Consider the following 19,740-nt stretch of genomic DNA (forward strand, 5'->3'; position numbering starts at 1 on the left):
AGTAATACATTTGCATAAGAATCCTCTCTAGATTCTCCCCCATTTTCTTTCTTGCATGCAAAACTGGCTTCAAATCAAACTCAGAGGTTCCAGAAACTTCTGTGTTTATAATTGATAAAATGGAGGAATGATAACACTGATAGGCAAGTCCTTATATTTCACTTAAAGCGCCATACTTAACCTGCAGAACACCTCTTCTGCACCTCGCTTTAAGTCTTTCCAGATCATGCAAAATGTGCAACACCACATCTAACAGGTTTAGCATCAATTCAAATACTAGCAGGGAGGCGTATGATTGGCCAAAATGTAATCTGCAGAAGGACAACAACCCCAAACATTCAACTAACGTCATTCAGAAGTGTCTTCAGCGTAGGGAAGAAGTCCTGGAAGAGATGGTAAGGCCCCCGCAGATTCCTGATCTCAATAAAATGGAGTCTGATGGGATTACGTGAAGAGGCAGAAGGATTTGAGGAAGCCTACATCCACAGAACAACTTACTAGATGAGTTACTTCAAAAACTGTGTACCGAGAAGAAGTGATGCTGTCCTGGACACTTCCATTTTTTTTAATCCTTACCTTCCTGAAGCTTTGTCTTCAAGACCTGCGCTGGTATTGAAGAAAGGTCTTGACAAAGCAGATCACTCTTCATTTGAACTCACTAGGTTAAGTCCAAAACCTTAACAGGGTCATGCAAACACTCAGCATCAAGGGTCGTTTGAATCCACTCTAGGTTAATGGTGCAGCAAGGCGATGATGTCATGCAAACCAAGAAGGTCCAACATGATGTTTGTGACCAGCCGCAGCAGTCTTCAGTCCTCTGTCCAACTGAGCATGTGCAGCAGCAGAGAAGAAGATTCAGAAAATGATTTAAAGTCTCATATAAAGCTTCTCTGCAGGTTGTGTCCTGAAATAACGCTCTCTCTTTATTCAGTCACACTTCCAGGTCTGGCCTCTTCAAAGTTCACTATGTATGCATTCATATATTATTCAGTCCCATTCATTCTGTGCCTCTATATGTATCAAAGCCTGGCTGGCTGTTATTGAATCCGGCTGAATGATATTATAATGCAGAGAGTGAGCAGACAAGGATGCAGCTGGTGGTCTGAGGAGGGATTCGAACTGTGATTCAAACTTTAAATAGAAGTGAGTGCCGAGCAGATGCGACCTTGTGCTCTCACCACAGCACCTAGACTCTGTATGTAGATTTTTTAGTGTGTTTTCTTCCACTAACTGTGAGTATGAGAATGAAAAACAAGGAGAGGATGTGCTCTTTATAAAAGTATAACCTGTCGCTGGGTCGGGCCTGAGAGTGAATTCTTAAATGGTTGGAAAAACACGTGAACGTTAATGTTCTCCATATTTTATCCTTGGAACTGAAACTGACCCCAAACACGCAGCTCCGGTGATGAATATCATTTAAAATGTTATTATGAAGCAGAAATAATTATCATGTTTTTAGAGACTTTAAAGATTTACAGAGGTCAAAGAGATTGCAAAAATAACAGATGACTTGCATAAATTATGCATGGCACTACTGCGTGGTGTGTGTGTGTGTGTGTGTGTGTTATGACAGTGTAAGCATGCATTCATGTTTTATGCATCCTCCAGCCTCACAGACCATGAATGTAGATATGTGCAAATACTCCTGACCTTGTGTGAGCACGACTACACACCCAGCTCTGCAGAAGTTACACACGTTTAAAAAAGATTTGTATTAGAGCCGCAGTGAGGTCAAATCAGCCCCTCCCTCCCCCGCCTCACCTGTCCCCCTGCGTTTGCAGCAGGTTCTGTTGAGCAGGCTGAGGTCTGGGCTTGTTGACCTTGGCGTAGAGCTGGTCCAGCTCCTCCGATGACGCCCGGAGCGGGTTAGAACCTCCTGTCAGCATCGCAGGAGAGGGTGTGCGACTGATAAACGACTGAGGTGATGGCGCCTGGCGGAAGTTGTTGATGCGGGCGTAGTTGGGGTCGCTCTCGTCGTCTTCGACATCGGGGAAGGAGTTGGGGTCGGGGTTGAGGTGGCCTGCGTGGATCTCGGCGTAACGTGGATCATAGCTGTAACACAGGAGAGGTGTTAGGAGTTAAAGTTGGAGTCTGTATCTTTAGTCTGCTGTGTGACAGACGGCTGTGCTGCACATTCACATGAGCACTTGTTTTGTTGGACCTGGTGGGCGCATGCTGCTGCATCAGAATGATTCACAACTTGTCAAACGGGTTGTCAATCACGGCGTTTTACTTCACTGACAAGTGCTCGGCATGATTGTGCTAAATCACTGGCTCTTTCAGGACTTCATTGTGTTGCAAATCTCTCTTGTTTTGATTTTTCTAAACCAGGGAAAAACAACACAAAAACTCTGGGCTGGGTCCATTCTGAAAACTCTGCTTTTAAAGAGAATAAAGACGACTCATTTCAGGCTAAGAGCGTCACTACTCCTGCTTTTTCAAAACCCTAAATCAGGATATCTGACTGTGCGGGATGCAGAAGACCTTATATGCTTGATTCCTGGGGCTGCCTTCACTCTCAGGAGTCAAATGCATGAGTTATTCCCATGTTTGTGTGTTGCAGGCCTTAGAAGGAGCACTGACTGCATTAAAAGATGGATGGTGCATCTCTACCTCCCCTCATTGAAGCCATAACACCCCTACAATAGGTGCCAACACATTGAGCTGTGCATTGGTACTCGTCTGGATAGATGTGCCAAACCCAGATTTTAGGCATGCATTAAGACCTATCCTGCAGCCGGGGAGCTCCAGATCTTTTAGTTTCACCTTTATGGGAAGCTAAGTTGTTCAAGTAGAGTGTGCTTGTTCACACTTTTCTCACCTGTTGCTCTCAGGGATCCTGTCCAGCTCCTCTTCACTCAGAGCCTCCAGTTTGTTCTTGGCAGCTTTGGCGTCTTTGCTCTTGTCGTCTTTCTTCTTTCCAAACCTGCAGAGCACAAACAGGGACACAGGTGCAATGTTAAAAGAGAGTAATTGAGAGAACTTTGGGTGCTTTTATTTTGGAGGAATGACTGTTTGCCTTGAGTGATCTTTGGGGGCTTTTATTGTGAAACACATGCATGCAACACAAACCTACTCCTGTGTTCATTAGTGGCTCTACCTGAGAAAGCCGACTGCTTAATGATAGATGTGGTCATAATGTCACAGCAGGCACAGTGTGTGTGTGTGTGTGTGTGTGTGTGTGTGTGTGTGTGTGTGTGTGTGTGTGTGGGTCGCCACAAAGCATATGGAGCATGAATATTTCAGCGTTTCCTCCGATAAAATCTCTGTTGCTCCTCAGTGTGTTGTGATTTCCTTCTTATGACCATCATCATCATCATCATCATCGTTCTCTCCTCACAGGGAAACACACTCGCCACCTCCGTGGAGTCATAATAAAGCTCTTCTTAAAAGCGAATTAACAAATCTTTACTCCTCTTAATATTTCATATTCCTCTATCTCTCCATGCCTACCTCCCTCCTCCGTCTCTCCCACTCCCCCTCTCCCTCTCTTCCCCTCCGAGCCCCCCGCGGAGCCAATCTAACGTCTGTGTTTATCTCATTAACAGCGCTGCACTTCTCATTACCGCTACAGGCTGATACGTGGCCTGAATGGTAACCCGCTGGCCTCGGCCGAGAGCGTCAGCAGCATCAGAGCCGCGGTGAGCCCTGGACAGGGTTGCCACATTGGCCTGGCACCGTCCTGCAAACCAATTAGTGTTGTTTTTTAGCTAATGTGCTCGCTACACTTACACCTGTGAGGGTTCACGCTGCCAGCAGCGAGGCAGACAGACACAATGCTTCTGATTTTCACTGCAAAGGAGGAGCAGAGAGGTGACGAATCCACTGTTGTACCTCACAGCATCTGCAGTTAACACTAACTTGTGTTTATATCTGCTACTGTTGGCCCCATTTAAACAATCTGTACACAAAATAATTACCTTAAAGCTCCGTCTGAATAATTATCCACCCACACAGTCACCTTTTACACCAGGATTAACGTCAACGATCAATGTTAACAGAAACCTCCAGCAGAACCAGACTCATGTTAGACACACATTTGCTGAGACCGTGTTGGAGAGAGGGATGGAGGGAGATGAAGAGAGAGAGAGATGATAGTGGTGAGACGGATAGTAGGAATTGTAGCAGCTGGAAGTCTATGGCAGATATCCAGAGGAACCTACGAGACAAGGGAGCTCAGGGACTCCAGAAAGGTCTATGGTTAGGAACTTTAATGGGACAGGGAGAGTTAAAGTAAGAGACAGGCAGAGAGAGGAGAGAGAGGGAAAGACAGGATCCCAGTGTGTCAATCTAAGCCTATAGCAGTCTAATGGAAGCTGGTGTATCATGACACTACCTGCTTTTACTCTCCATACTCACTGTTTTTCCTGCACACACCAAAGCCTGCTGATCAATACAACTCAGACCCCAGAGACCAGATCCTACCTCTTATTTTTATAGTGTGTTAGCAGAGATTACTGCCACAATTTTCAGATTGTGTTGCATCACACATGAGAAGAAATGTCACGCATGTTCTCCTCCGCCTAATCTCAAATATGCAAACACTGAGAGATAGGAGAATAACTGCACAGCAATCCATAAAGGATAGTAAGTGAGCCAGAGGGAGCAACATACCGACGCAAAGTCAGCTGGTATGATCCTGCTGCTCCCAAGACAGTCATCACAACCTGAGCATTAATGCAGATCTTCCTCTTTGAATGGAGGATTGTAAACACCTGAGTGGGCGGGAATGAGCTTCAACTCTGACATCATTGGGGTTATTTTTCCACCACATTTGACACCGCTCCTCTCCGCCACAGAGCCATTACCGTTAAACCCATCCTGACGTGTAAAATCGTCGGAAAGTGGCATCCAGTGCGGCTTCACCCTTGTTCTTAAAGCAATTTGAGGAAGTGGAAATCTGTCGTCTGCAACAACCGTGTTTCATCTTTATTTTCTCTGCGGGTAATGTCACTGCTACTAAACCCTTTCTGCTGTAATGTCTCTCCACCCTCACTTCCCAGGGATCACTTGCTACAGAAAGTGTGGGCGCTCGCTCTCTCGCTCGCTTGCTTGCTGCAGAATATTTTTCTGTCATGGAACTATTTTAATTTCCTAAGTACTCCCACATTAAGCCGGAGCCAAAAGCAGAATACAAATTACCTCGATATAGAATTCAAGAATATCAGCAGTGTTAATCTCAGTGTGCATTAATAGATGTATAATTATATCACACAGCAATATATGATTATCCAGAAATCCCAGGTTTATCTGGCTCAGCATGCCTGGCAGATTACCCGCACCTTCACACACACACACACACATTTCTACACACAGCTCCTCTTCATCAACATTCAGAGGGGGCAGAGGTCCACAGTAGGACCCATCATTATATCTGCATTAATTAGGAAAGCCTCTTCTTCTCTCTGCATTGTCGGAGGAGAAGAAAGGGGTGCGATGCAGGAAGGGGGGTGGGAATCCCAATTAGAGACGTGTACCTGCCATGAGGGAGGTGGTTATATCCCTCTCTGCCATTATCTGGTCCCTTTTTCATCGCAGAAACTCCTCAATCCTCAGCGCTGAGCCCACTGTTTGTTAACGATGCTTCCTTTTCTCTCTCCTGCCGTATTTTTTATTACTTTCCCCTCCCGTCTTTGTCTCGTTTATTAATTCCGTCGCTTCTTAGGACACTTTTTCGCCCTGTCACTCTTTCTGAAATATGACAGTTAATTTCCTGTTGAATGCCAGACTGCAGAGAAATAAATGGCACAAATATAGAGTATGGGCAGGCGCAGGTGAGCTAATGCAGGAACACACATGGAAAAACAGCTCCGTAATGTAGAAAGCAATAAAGTGCTCACAGGTAAGCAGCCGCGCACACACACTGACAGCAATATACATCAACGCAGGAAACACACACACAGCAGCTCTGTGGGGAACGGCAAACAGTCTCATGGAATAGGACATCTCATTAACTTAGCATTATCTCCCTACACAACCACTCCATCAAACTCTCATTAGGGGGGAGGTAGGAGGTTCGGGTGAGTCAGGCTGCTCTGGTGTCCCATTTAATACACTCCCCACTGTCACAGGAGCTACTGGGAACCATTATTAGTGTGTCGCTGTCATCATTAGCCCGCCGACTCCCGCCGCAGCCCCGGCGTCACCTCTGCAGGGACGGGACTCTGAGAGGAGACGACGGCGGGGTGTTCAGTTTGACGTGAACTCTGGGAAATAGAGTCCCTGTCAGAGCAATTGGGACTACAGAAAGTACACTAACATGGTAGCATTTTAAATTAAGGTGCACAGAAGGATATTAGCAACATATTGGTATTGGAGATACCTGGAGAGGCTGGAGTCAGAGCACCAAGACGTCTTCAGGAAAGAGACAGTCCTGAACCAGAGACGAGGTCACAAGAGTCTTATCTGGGCTACAAAAGAACTGGACTGATGCTCAGTGGTCTAAAGGTCTAAAGAGAGGCACAGAGTCTGAGCTGTTTGAAGTCCAGTGGGAAGTTTCTGCAGACTGTGATGGTTTGGGGTACAGAGATGCTGATTCCCTTTATCCAGCAGGATGTTGCAAAATTTCCAAGAACTGTTTTGCTCACCATAATGTTTCTGAGTTTGAGTGGCCAACCAACTCAACTGAACTAAATACAGACCACCTGAAGGCTGCTATCAAAGCAACCTGGGCTTCAAAAACACCTACAGGCTAATCGTCTCTATGCCACGTGCATTGATGCAGGGATTCATGGTCGATGGAGCCCCAATGCAAGTATTGGGTGTCTAAATGAACATACTTTTCAGAAGTTGGACATTTCTGTATTTTAAAGCCTTTTTTTAATGATCTTAGTGACTTTTCTAACAATCTGAGATGCTAGATTTCTTACTTTCATGATCTGAAAAACAAAATCATCCAAATTCAAACAAAAAAAGTTTGTAATATAACACTTGACAGCAATCGAAATCATGTGCAAATTGCCAAAAAAAACCAAATGTTTATTTTATCCACTTTTTGAAACTAATTTGTCCATTTCATGCTTTCACAGCCATGCTTTCTCCTTCTCCTCTTATCCTCTTGGGGAAAAAAACAGAAAAGCGTCAGCCATCACGGGCAATGACGACTGCACTTTACAAAATCAACATCCTGATTTGGACAAACGCAGTCAGCCAGTCGCTCCGGGAACTCTCTGCAGAGCGAGCAGCTGGTGAGGAATTGGACTGACTGTAATTACAACAGCTACTGTCACTCTCATTACTGTAGAGGGGGGGGGGGGGGGCAGCAACATGCATGCGCTCACTTAGCCGTGCTCTAATGAGGCCTCTATATGTAACATGAAGATGAGAGCGAGCCCGGGTGGTGATGTCACAGACCTGACCTGTGCAATTAGCCCTGCAGGAAGGAAGGCAGCGAGGACAGGAGCTCGCTTTACTCGACAAACTTAACTGTTTCATGAGACTTCAATTTTTAAAAATCTGCCAGGACAAACTAAACATGTCATCCCTCTGCAGACTGAGCAGCATCACAGCAGTCCGCCCTCCACAAATCATCCCTCTGCTTCCATCCTCAGCATTAAGAGAGCTTTGTTTTCTGCTACTGTGACAACATCTCCGACGGTGTGCAGTGTGAGCCGATCGCGGTTTTTAATAAGCTCTGCTATCTGCTGCAGCGGGGAGTCAGTGGGCGGTTGGTTATCGCCGAGCATAACGAGGGATGTGAGAATGCTGTCTGGCACTGCGGACGCAAAAGTTGTGTGGGTTTTAGTGGAAGGTGTGTTCCCAGGACGGGGGTTTAATTGACGTGTGTTCGTGTGAGCTCACTTGATGAAACCTGTGAACACCTTGCTGTATAGTGTTCGAGGTGATGCGTCCACACACAGAGACTCACACTGCAAAACACAAGGGGTTCTCACCTGGTTTACATCCTGTCTGCACTCACACAGGTGTAGAGAAGAAATATGGAAGAAAGTCAACTTAATGAGAGGAAATGATTATATATTATTTGTCTGTATGCAGCTTCAATTATCATTCTTGTCATTGTTACAATGAATTTCGCTCTCTTTCTCTATTTGCATTTCTTTCTGCCCTGTTTGTTCTCCTCAGTTTAAAGCACTTTGGATCAACCGTGTTGTAAAGTTTAAAGTTGATGTCGCACGATTGTGTTCCTCCTGCTTTTGCTCTCCATACAAACTACTTTTCCTGCTGATACCTGACCTACTCGGACTACAAATGCCTTCCTCTTTCTTTCAATTGCTTTTAGTTTTCCTCAGTGTAAAGCACTTTGGATCAACTGTGTTGCTTGTAAAGTGCTATATAAATAAAGTTGATTTGAGGGCTGAGATGTCAGTATGCTGGATTGCTTTCCTCCTGCTTTTGCTCTCCGTACAAACTGCTCTCCCTGGAGACACCCAGCCTGCTGATTCCTGATTGGTCAACACTAATCAGACTACAACAGTGCCTTCCTCTTCTGAAATCCTGACCCATTGCCTCAGGACTCCGTCTAACCTCTCAGGTTGTGGCTCAAACTGCTTTTCAGAGGGGACAGTCACCCTGACCACCACATCGCTACAAGTTCACTTTTGAGTCCAAGTAGACCTCTGCGCCATATTTGGATATACTCCTGAGATATGTTGATCCAAAAATAGGGACAAATTGAAAAACATATAGACCACCAAAGCCTCCATACAGCTGACAGAGGCCCTAAAGGCTTTGTCATCATAATAACTGCAACTTCAAGAGACATGAACACTTCTTACAACAGGTTTTAAATACTACAAAGTGCCCAGATATCGTATTTTCCAGGAGATTAATAAGTAAGTAAGACAGAGAGGTAAAGAGAACCTCACAAAAAGAATTAAATGATCAAGCTCCAAAAAGTAAGAGCGACTAAATAGTCTATCTGCCTTCAAGAATAAATGAGAGACACTAAGAATAAGAAGAAGTCGGAGAAGAAAGAGAGAAAAGAGGAGGGCTGGATTGGTGAGCCAAAGCTGCCGTGAAAAGTGTGGCTCGGCTGGGGAGGAATAAGGAGCTTAGGAATATATAGAAGCAATGCTGCTGCGTTGAGAGGCACAGGGAGAACAGTTAATCAGCCAAGCAGAAATGTTATCGCAGTAATTAGATTGCTCTGTATGTATTTGGAGAGGAGCGCGAATATCCCGGCGGAGTTTGGAGGGAGACGGAGTTTGGAGGGAGGGTGAGAAGAGGAGAAGACTAAGAGGGAGAGATTAACACTTTGGAGAGTCATGATGTAACACGGTGCCTCCTTCTCTGGTGCTGCTTCATGGTGAGACAAGTCGGAAAATATTCCAGGCTGGAAATAGACGGAATAACATCCACGGCAGAAAATAGACAACAAGCGCTCCTGATGTCGGTGCTGCTTCCTGCTTGAACCCGGGATCATGCTACAAGCCGACTCACACCCAACAACAAGGTCACTCCGGGCCACGGAAACCCCTCTTCTGACTGACAGCAGCGTCAGCCAATCCTGCAATGAAGCCCCACCTCTGTTCGATTATGAAACAGCCAGCAGGTCCCAAGCTTTCCCCCACTGGGCATAATTAAATCTATTTATCTGACTTCCTCTCCATATGCCCCCGCGCCGCACACACCGGGCCCGAATCAGCATCCATTAACGGCTGATATTAGGGCCCTGAAAAAAAGACGGAGAGAGAGCGTGAGAGATAAAAGTGCAGCAAAGGAAGATTTCACTGGGTGCTAATCATAGAAAAAAGGGCTTCACTTAGAGCGCATTAATAATGCAGGGAGAGAGGAGCGAGCTGAGGATTCATCTGTTGGTTCATATTTTGATATCTAATTCTTGAAGCTGTGTTAACTCGCTCCTACAGCAAAGGAGGAATGTGTACGAGGCAAGAAACGGCAGAGTGAAGATGTTCTGACTGACTTCACTTCTTACAGGTGAATCTTTCTTTCTTAAGTACTTAAATTCAACAAGGTAACTCTCATATATCCTATAACCATTGAATGTAAAGTGAAACGTCAAACGTAAGATTGAATCCAATTCAATACACTCAATTCTTGAAGGGGGGTTCTTTTGGTGGACGTTTTGGCGCTGTGGGCAGGTGCTTGTCAGCAGATGAAGCATGAAGTGCTCTAAAACCTCCTGGTACTTCAAACACCTCTGATTCTGTGCCTCTCTTTGGACTTTTGGGCCACTGAGCAACAGTCCAGTCCTTTATTAGCCCAGGTGAGACTCTTCTGACGTCGTCTCTGGTTCAGGAGTGTCTTGATATGAAGAATGTGAGAGTCTGATGACGTCTGTGTCATCCACTCCTCAGGGAGCTCTCCAAAAGGTCTTGACTTTTCTTGACAATCCTCTTAAGGTTGCTCATGCACCTTTTGCATTCGGGCAAAATAATGCTTTTCTTAACGGGGATGAAATTGTTTCTTGAGCGTTTGCCGACCAAAATAAAAGCAGACATTGACTCTTGCAGGAAAAGAGAGGCCACACCTCGTCCGAGAAAGAAATACAGTTTAAAGAGAGGATGGAAAACGTGTTAATTTGCCTTTTAAATGACTAAAATATAACACCAAGTGGAGGAGGGATGGAGGCAGACAGGCAGGTATGAATGCACAGCAGGTAGTCCTCGAGGGAACATGAAGCCCGGGAAGCTTTTCTTAATCAACGCCTGGCCGGTCCCTCGAGTATGCATGCTTCAGTCAGACAAAACAGGGAGTGATGGAGGGAAGAGGGGGACAGGAGAGGAGGGAGGGAGCCTTAGGAAAGGAAAGAAAAAGAGGAATGAGGAGACAAAATAAAGAAATGTGACATTAAAAGAGAGAAAGAGAGGAAATAAGGGAGGAAAACAGACAGTCGAGTGAAGTAAACGAAAGCAGAGAGGAGGGAGGGAGGGTGGGGACATTCTCTCTATCCAGGGGCCGCCTGGTGAAATATGGTCTCCCTTTTAATTGTTTGCGTTCTGATTTGTGGCATATTTTAGCGATCCTGCATAAAATCTGTCGCCCCCGGGCAATTTGTCTTGTCTTTTTTCTTCCCTTCCCACTTCTGTCAAGGAAGCCATTAATATTAAACGAGACCACTGGGCTGCCCGCCTTGTTCTCACACCGCCGCCACTGTGGGGACGTGGTTTGTGTGTTATCTGCGAGAAGAAGAGGAGCCCGGTTCTGTTTAAGATTGTCGCTGATATAAAACACAGAGAGAGAGAGAGAGAGAGAGAGAGAGAGAGAGAGAGAGAGAGAGAGAGAGAGAGAGAGAGAGAGAGAGAGAGAGAGAGAGAGAGAGAGAGACAGACAGAGAGAGAGAGAGAGAGAGAGAGAGAGAGAGAGAGAGAAAATCAGGGACAATGTGACACATTTCTGCAGTTCCTAGAAGATGTGAAAAGCTTGGAGTGTGTGAAAGATGCATAACATGACAGCTCCTGCAGGGCGAAGACAAAACATGTAGAGCTCCCCCTGCTGGCTGACTGCAGTAGTCTTGATAAGAATGTGTGTCCTTCCCTTTTATTCCTCAGTGACTACAACTGCATGAAGAATTAATGTGCATGCATGCATGCATTTATATTCCTGCTGGATAATTCAGCATCCTTCAAGATTAAAGGCTTCGAATGGGAGCGATTTGATTCTCTGAAGCTGCATGCTGTTGCTGCATTCGCTGCTGAAACTATCGGTGAACTTTCAGACGCTTTTTCAGAACTCTTAACATTTTCTGGAGCTGCAGGCCGAAGGGAAAGGCTAGGTCACTGCAGCAACAGATGAGAGCCATTGGCAGAGAGGGAAAGGTTAGACTCTTGGCTCCTCCGGCCCTCCACACATCCCCAGAGAAGAAACACTTAACCTTCTCCGTCTGGGAGGCAGGGGTCACGCTCTGTGTGTGTTTAAGTGGGAGATACGTGAGGGTGCACGAGGAGAGAGAGTGTGTGTGTGTGTGTGTGTGCGTGTTCCTGCATGTGTGTGTCATTAGCAGACCTTAAATGACAGAGGAAGTCCATCCATCACTGGTGGCATGAAGATGACTGGAGAGGACAGAACAGCGATTGGAGGTGTAATCACTTCCTGGCGCCCTGTGCTTTCTCTCTCTCTCTCTCTCTCTCTGTGTGTGTGTGTGTGTGTGTGTGTGTGTGTGTGTGTGTGTGTGTCTGAGTACGTAAGATCAAATGCTAATTGGTCGTGACTGTTTCCTGTGGCCACATGAATACCTTTAATTGGCCGCTGAGTGATGGACACTAGCTCCCTTAAATGTCGCCGCGCTGTCTTGTAGATACGAATGTGTCTGCACTTCAAACCGTCCGTCTCTCGGGGTCGACTCCAATGTCATAACTCGATGAGAGGTGATGGATCGTGAAGCTGATCACCGTCTGATCGGATAATTAGCCTTATGGGTAATAATATCTCTGTTTGGATGAGTCTCAGACGTCACCGGTTGATATTGAGATAAAGAGTTCCCTCTGACATTTATATAATGTGACAAAGAACTCTATGAAATAATTGCTGTAGATTACAGAGTGATTATCTTTATAAATATTGCTCCAGACATAATATGAGACGTGAATCATCCTTCAACACTGAAACATGATGAGCTCTAAGTCAGTCATTGTTTATGCAGTGTTGTTTTTATTTGATGAGACAGCTTAAGAGAGAAAGAGACGAGGAAAGAGAGAGGAGGGAATGCCATGCAACCCTTCAGGGCAGGGAATTGATCCTTTGACCAGAGCGATGAGGAGCCTCTGGACAGGGAGCGCTCCAGGTGGTCATTAATTTCATGAATTAATTCTACTCAATTCTTAATATTATTTTAATCTTTTTTAATCTTAATCATATTTAATTATTTGAATTTGTCAATTTCGTCTGTTAGCTTTGAAGAGAGAGATCAACATAAACCTCTTCGTTATGATGTAAGATGTTTGAATAGTAAACTTTGACTGCCACTGGAAGAAAGATGTACTTGTCTTCGTGTCCTGTGGTTATAACATTTTCTAAGTTTCATGTCTGGGGGCTGAATCAGCCTATTGGACACTTCATAGAGTTTTCTTATCTCTAAGTAATCAAGAGAAAATTCCCTTAAAGTGGAAATAAATGTTGTTTTATAATAGACTGTGAGGCTGACTAAGAAGGAGAGGTAATCATTTAAAAGTAAAGACCTTGTGTCTCTAAAACTTCCAGGGAAACGCTCGGAGGAGGAGGTAAACAAGTTATTTAGAGGCCTATGAATAAAGCAATTAATTCTCCGACTGCTCCACTGGAGCTTCTTCACGGTCAAACTGCAGAGGAGTGAGTCGGCATCCCACCCTCACCCCTCCTCTCCCCCACTCCTTCTCCTCCCCTCTCTCTGCTGAACACCACAGCTGTAAGAGAGAAGGAGAAGGTCTGGTTGAAGAAGAGGAAGGGAGGCAGGTGTAGCCGAGGCATGAGAGACGTGAAATATAAAAGGCTTTCGTGTGAGGAGGGAGAGGTTTCAAGGAGAAGGGATGAGCGATGTAGAGAGAGAGGGAGGGGCGGGAGGAGAGGCAGAGGCCTGTAGTGACTGCCCCTTTATCAGTTGATATATATGCATGAGGATTTCCTCATCATCTCCACTGTCAATTCCCCCATCCTTCTGATATTTGACTGACAGCTCACATCAACGCCAATAAACCCGCACATCATTTTCAGGAAAGCTGCCCATCGTGCCGGGCGGAGGGAGGGAGCGAAGGAGGGAGGGAGAAACCGAGGGAAAAAGTTAATTTGTTTTTCCCGGCGGCTGCTGACGGTGATAGCGCCTGTGTCTGTTTGCATCCAAGGCAAAGTTGTAAATTAGAATTGTGCCTCAATAGCAGCGTACAGGAGGCTGCCTCTATTGAGCCACAGCTCATTTTCAACAACTGGAGAAATACTCTGCAGCTTTTTTTATTTAGAGCGGCGGGAGGCTCGCAGGGAGCAAATTGTTCACAAATCTGAATTATGAGAAGAAGAAAGAAAAGCTGACATTTTAAGGCGACGTGTTCTCTGTGGAGGATGATTTACTGCTGGCTGTTTGCTGTATTTTAATGTTCCTGTGAATTTAGGGGGGGTCAGGGTGTGATGGGTTAAATGCTTTGAGCTGCAGAGAGAGTTCAGTTAATCAGAAGAAACACAAAGTAATCTGCAGACACTGATTCAGGCTTTGCATGAAATCAAAAATAGGCTATTTGACAAGTCTGTTTTTTAAATATTGTAGCTTTAACGACCTCACAGTGCTTCAGCTAGCTGCAGCAAATTAACTGTAACTCCTGCAGCGTAAATGCACGATATTAAAGGCACGACATGAACCCTCCGTCGCTTCAACCTTCGTCCAACAAATGCAAACAGATTCTTAATGCACGAGGCGATGGATGGCTTGAAACATTCAGGGAACATATATTTAAGGCAGCCCTGATTAGTAAGCTACAGCGGTGCTGCTCAAGTGCTGCAAAGAAAGTGATTTGTGGTTTTGCATAAATTATTAATGTAAAGATAAAGAGATGAATAGAGATGAAGTGAGGGAGAGCGGTAAAGCTTAACCACAGGAGATAGGTTTGTCCTGTGTGCAAAATGTATAGCCTTATGCATATTTCACTAAAGAGAATACCAACATTAATAAATGTTCTCCAGGAGCCTGCTCTCCATATCAGTGCAGCTAACAGCCCTTAAACGCCGGATGAGATGCCGGATCAAAGAAATCCACCTGCAGTGCATTAACCAGCGCCGGGATTAGGTAATGCACCTCCAATTTACCCCGTCACAGCTTAGAGTCACCGCTAAGACGCCCACACAAACATGTCAGAGGGATTTTGGTATGCCTGGCAACTCTTTTGACGAGAGGGACTGTTAGAAAAAGTCACATCCTTCCTTCTTTCCTTTCCTTAACTTCTGTGATTGTTTTACAGTCAGAGGAGGCTCATGTGAGGCGATTGAGTGGACGCAGGGAAAGGGAACGAGGAGGCAGATTGCACAACAACAGCAGTAATCCATCAGGATCCATCTTGCAGCGCGCCCCTTCACTCTGACAACAAGGCTTTGGTTCTGTGGTGCACAGCCCACCAGTGACTACCTTTCAACTCCGCACATCCTGCTGCTCGGCGATAGGATGAGAGCGGAACGGACAGCGCTAATTGGCTTGCTTCCCTGTCGGATTTCTGCAGCGCTGCAAACAGAGGAGCGAGGGGAGGGGATGTATCATGTTGTATGTGGATTTGTAAACAGCGGATCAAAAAACGCCCGCTTTCAAGTCCTTTAAATTGGTGTTGGTGTGCTGTCACAGCGGGGCGTGTGCTGATAGCGACGGCTCAACATTGATCCTCGCTGACTGACTGACAGACGGGATGTGTCAGCGCCCAGAAGGACTCGCGGGGCAGCCTGAGCAGTGACACACACTGATTTTGGAGCACACACTCCAGCAGACGGAGTCACATCGTCTGCAAAACAAACAACACACAGCCTCACCTTTCACGCCTCGCAGTGACACTAAGTTCATGACACAATCGCAGGAGGTTAGTCACATGTTGTATCCGTCAAACTCCTGAGTAAGTCACGATGGATCAAACCGCTGTGCTCCTAATCCACTCACAAAAACAACTCCAGCTTAAGCTGCAGAATGAAAGCAAAGATCAACTTCTCATGAGGGAGAAAGTTCAGGAAGAAAGTTTGTGGTTTGAGGAAAGGAGTTTGAACGAAGCAGGATAAAAAGGTGAAGCTAAAAACTGCAGTTCCCTGAGTGTCCACTTGAGGCTGTCTCCAAAAGCGAAGGATCCCTACAAGAGATGTAAAGAAATCATCTCTCTCTTCTTCAGATGAATAATATAGGTGGATTTATGAATTCAGAGAGTGTAACATAAACATCCTTGTTTCATAAAGACATCCCTGACCAGCTAACCCTCTTTGTTCTTTCCGGAAAGCAAACAGCAGTGAGCTCCGGTGTTAGTCTTTTCAGTGGCCTGTCAGCATCCCGGCCCCCGAGGCGACGTTCCAGGCGAAGACTTGACTGCTGTCTTCTGAATACAGACAAGACAAGCAGCCGACCTCTGAGGGAGAGGAAGGTCTGAAGGGCACCGCCATTTGTCTTGGCTTATTTAGCAATCAGGGAGACGAGATGGGGGAACGGGAGCTTGAGAGAGAGAGAGAGGAGAGAGGCTGCTGATGAAAAAGTGGAGGAGTCACATCTGAGGCCATCAGGAGCGAGTGCAGAGTGAGGACACAGAGACGGCAAACAAACTCTGCACTGACTCATGCGAACACAACATCCTAAATTAAAATATGGACGCAGCTTTGGAGAACTCACAGTAATGTATCTCTTAAATTTGCATAAGCTGCAGCACCTCCTCGGCTATAAAAGCCTGATATGATTGTTACATGAAACACTGTCATCACTCAAAGTGAGGCCGGACAGAACGGAGGAATTTATGTCACGCTAGAGGAAAACAATGTCCTGACATGCTCTAATTGATGGCTGCTGTGGTGCGTTCAATCACGCAACATCTGCATCTTCATCAGCTGATTGTTTGCCTCGTGTTTACGGCACTTTGAGGACCTTTTTTTAATCACGTTGAGCTCTACTGTTTAATGTTTTAATGCAAAATTCATGTCTGCTTCAATAAAGAACATGTAAATGATTCATTCTCTGGAACATTGCACGTCTCAGATCCATTCTCTCCTCCTCATCCACGCTTTCATAACCTCCAGACTGCGACTGCATCCTTTATGGCCTTCTCACTCGAGGGATCTTATCCTGTCTTGATGTTGGGTATCTGTTCATAATTTAACATAGAGTACGTTCTAGACCTGCGTTGTTTGTAAAAGCGTCTTGAGGGTAACGTTTGTTGTGATTTGGTGCTATACAAATAAAGATTGATTGATTGGTGATTCATGAAATCAGTAATTGGTCTTCTCTGAGGTTCAGTTCTTGTTTCTGTCAGTGGACTCTGGTGGCTTTAACAAGAGGGATAGTGAGGTTGTTTCTGCAGTTTAAAAAGCGCCTGATTACGCCAATTAAAGTAATTTGTCACAACAGCACCGTGATAGCAGCGAGGTTAAGCTCAATGAGGCTAAATAGTTTGTGTGTCAGGACCTTTGACCTGTTATAAACACCACTAATCCACACTGCATGATCCATCCTGATATCTGACATTTAATGAAGCACTGATCCTGCAGATGCATGGACGAGTGAGAGGAGAAGAACGGGACTGCTCTTCACATAAAGAGGATTTAGCCACAAACAAATGTTCCCACACCAAATATGTGATCAGCAGAGGTCACCTTATACCCAGCTGTTTGCAGCAATCTGCCGCCAAAAACAACATGTTGTCCAAACACTGGCGCAGCAGCTAAACCAAACATTTACGGCCGCTGAAAGGACAGGGCCGCCTTCCAACATTTGTTGAGCAAGCTGCCGCGGTGCACACTTTCTTTGCAGAGGTAAATCGAGGTCACATGTTTATAATTTGCCCTTTTCCTAATGCTGCCATTGGAGTAAAATAACATTTGAGGGCTGCAATTAGATTGAACAGCGCAATACTCCAGCTAATTAAGTCATATTTCACGTTCAATAATGATCAAGCCGGCCAGATAAAGGCCAGGGAGAGAGAGAGAGAGTGTGGAGCAACAATCTGGAGGCGCTTTACGAGGCTCGCTTCTATTGTTGAGTTAGAGGAGCACTCTGCGTCTGTGCGGGGATGAACAGAGGGCTGGTTTAAGTGTCTCTGAGTATTGTTGCCAATTCAAAAGGCTGGGTTTTCTTGTGATGATAACAGAAGAAGATGAGTGTCTGTGTGTGTTTGTGTATGTTTAATTTGACGCTTAGGTACGCCAGCGATTTTATTTGTGTCAAAAGCTGCAGAGAAGAAAGAGCAGGGATGTCTTTGTTTGTGGTGCACTTCATTCCTTCAGGTACAAAGAAGAGTTTGAAAGAGTAAATATCACCTGATGCTTTCTTTGAAACACATCTCACCCAGTGCCTCTTGTGAAACTAAGTCGAATGCACATGCTTGGTGCTGCAGAGCAACTCACTAGTGTGTATCAGCTATCATGTATTCAATCGGGTCAAAAATGGCCCCTTGTGCAGGACAGGACTTACATGCAAAACTTTGAGTCCCACTCTGCCGTCATCCTGCATTGCTTTTAAGAGTCTCATACTCAAACGAAGGACATCATCTTGCACAACTTTCATTCCTCCTTGCATAAGTTACCGTTCACTCAGGAGAGAGAGAGAGTCAAAACTCTCAGCTCTTAGTACAAACAGAGAGATTCTACTGTCTGCTTGCAGAGTACAGATGCAGAGACTTCCTTCCAAACACGTAAACACAATCTGTCACACAGCTAGCAGTGTCAGCTTTTACATATTCGCCTGATTTTGCAGCTGAAGCTCGGTTGGAGTAATAGATTGAGCTATTCAAAGTGCCAGAAAAAGAGAGATGAGTGGGTTTTTATCAGGATGTGATGCTCATGTGAAATGCTTAGATGTACCTACAACCTTTCTGACACTTGTGAGTGTGTCCCTGCGTGTGTGTCCTTCATCTCGCCCTTCTTTCTGCTCCCCTCCTCATCGTGCGAACATCTCTTCCATTACTGCCCTTGACACCGCGGCCGATTGGATTCTTATCTGCCATCTGTAGGCCGACGCTCGGCCCCGCGCTATCTCTCGCTACAGCCTAATTGAATCTCAAGTGTTGGGAGTGCGGTGATACACTGACCACACTGTGTCACTGCCAATAGATAAGGACTGCTGCTGGAGGATTGGAGCGCTACAATCACGATGGGGACACGTTGATAAAGAGGGTGACAAGCGCTTTGGGTTGGCACGGTGATAGGCGGGACTTTGCTTGGATTGAGAGATAATGGATACCCTCCATTACGGACAAGGTTGTGTTCGTGGCCAATGAGCCGATATCCCATAATCCTGCTCTGCTCAGTGGCTAATTAACTGAAACTTTAGCAGGGAAAGTAGGGCAGAGAGCTGCTGGTTTGTGACCCAAAGTGCACTTCCTCTAGAAAGTGAATCAAAATGAACATAAAAGTTGTGTTTCCACCAAAAGTACCAGGAACTTTATGTCCAGGGCGCTTCTTTTGTGTTGTGTTGGCTGAGTTTAATCTAAATGATTTTTTTCTTTAATTCCACCTTGTGTTTTCAAACCAGTGGAGCAGGAACCTTTTTCAGGAGTAAGATAAAGTCTGGGGAACTTTATTAAAACCATTGTTCCTGCAGTAAAAGCACTGAAAAGTCCCTGTTCCCTGTGCAGAGTTCCTGCAATGTAAAAGCAGCTAAAACCAGAAGTAATCACCGTTCTGTTGAAGACCTTGCTTCTTATTTAGAGTGGTGATGAACCACTCGCCTCATTAACCGGCTCTGTTCCAGCTCACATTTCTCTTGTTAAGCAGGTGACCTTTTCAATTTAAGGAATCAAGGCGGTGTTTGGAGCTCGCTGTGCTTAATTTATCATCAACTAAACAATCAGAAAGTGTCACCTTGATGCAGAAGTTTGAAGAGAAATACCCAAAATGTGTGCTTGACATTTAGGAGGTTTGAATATTAAAACATCTCCTACCTTAAGAGGTTGAATCCCTTCTTTTTGGTCTTCTTCTCCAGATCCTCCCCAGAGTTCTTCCCTTTAGGCTTCTTCACTTTCTTGTCTTTGGTTTTCTTCTTCTTCTTGTTTCCGTCGTCTACGTCCAGGCCTTGGCGGGAGGAGCTGCTGGCCGGCGTTTCCTGGCCGGAGCTCTGCTCTGACATGTCGTCGTCTGAGGAGGATATTAAATACATCACATTTATCCTTCATTGAGTATGCATGTATGTGT

At 45.4% G+C, this 19,740-nt stretch overlaps 1 protein-coding gene across 11 annotated transcripts in view; it reads right to left on the reverse strand.

Moving 5' to 3' along the window:
• The window catches only part of LOC117808245 (partitioning defective 3 homolog B-like), a 140,549-nt gene that overhangs the window by 39,098 nt on the left and 81,711 nt on the right, over nucleotides 1-19,740 (reverse strand). For all 11 annotated transcript variants that reach the window (XR_004630192.1, XM_034677874.1, XM_034677875.1 and 8 more), the window contains 3 exons: nucleotides 19,491-19,683; nucleotides 2,822-2,926; nucleotides 1,762-2,052 (listed from right to left, as the gene is read on the reverse strand). Coding sequence is in view for 10 of the 11 variants with exons in the window: in XM_034677874.1 (XP_034533765.1) it covers nucleotides 1,762-2,052; nucleotides 2,822-2,926; nucleotides 19,491-19,683 (589 nt within the window). In the remaining variant the exon portion in view is untranslated. The remainder of the gene's footprint in view (nucleotides 1-1,761; nucleotides 2,053-2,821; nucleotides 2,927-19,490; nucleotides 19,684-19,740) is intronic.

This window comes from Notolabrus celidotus, chromosome 24 (assembly GCF_009762535.1).
Source record: "Notolabrus celidotus isolate fNotCel1 chromosome 24, fNotCel1.pri, whole genome shotgun sequence".
NCBI lineage: Eukaryota > Metazoa > Chordata > Actinopteri > Labriformes > Labridae > Notolabrus > Notolabrus celidotus.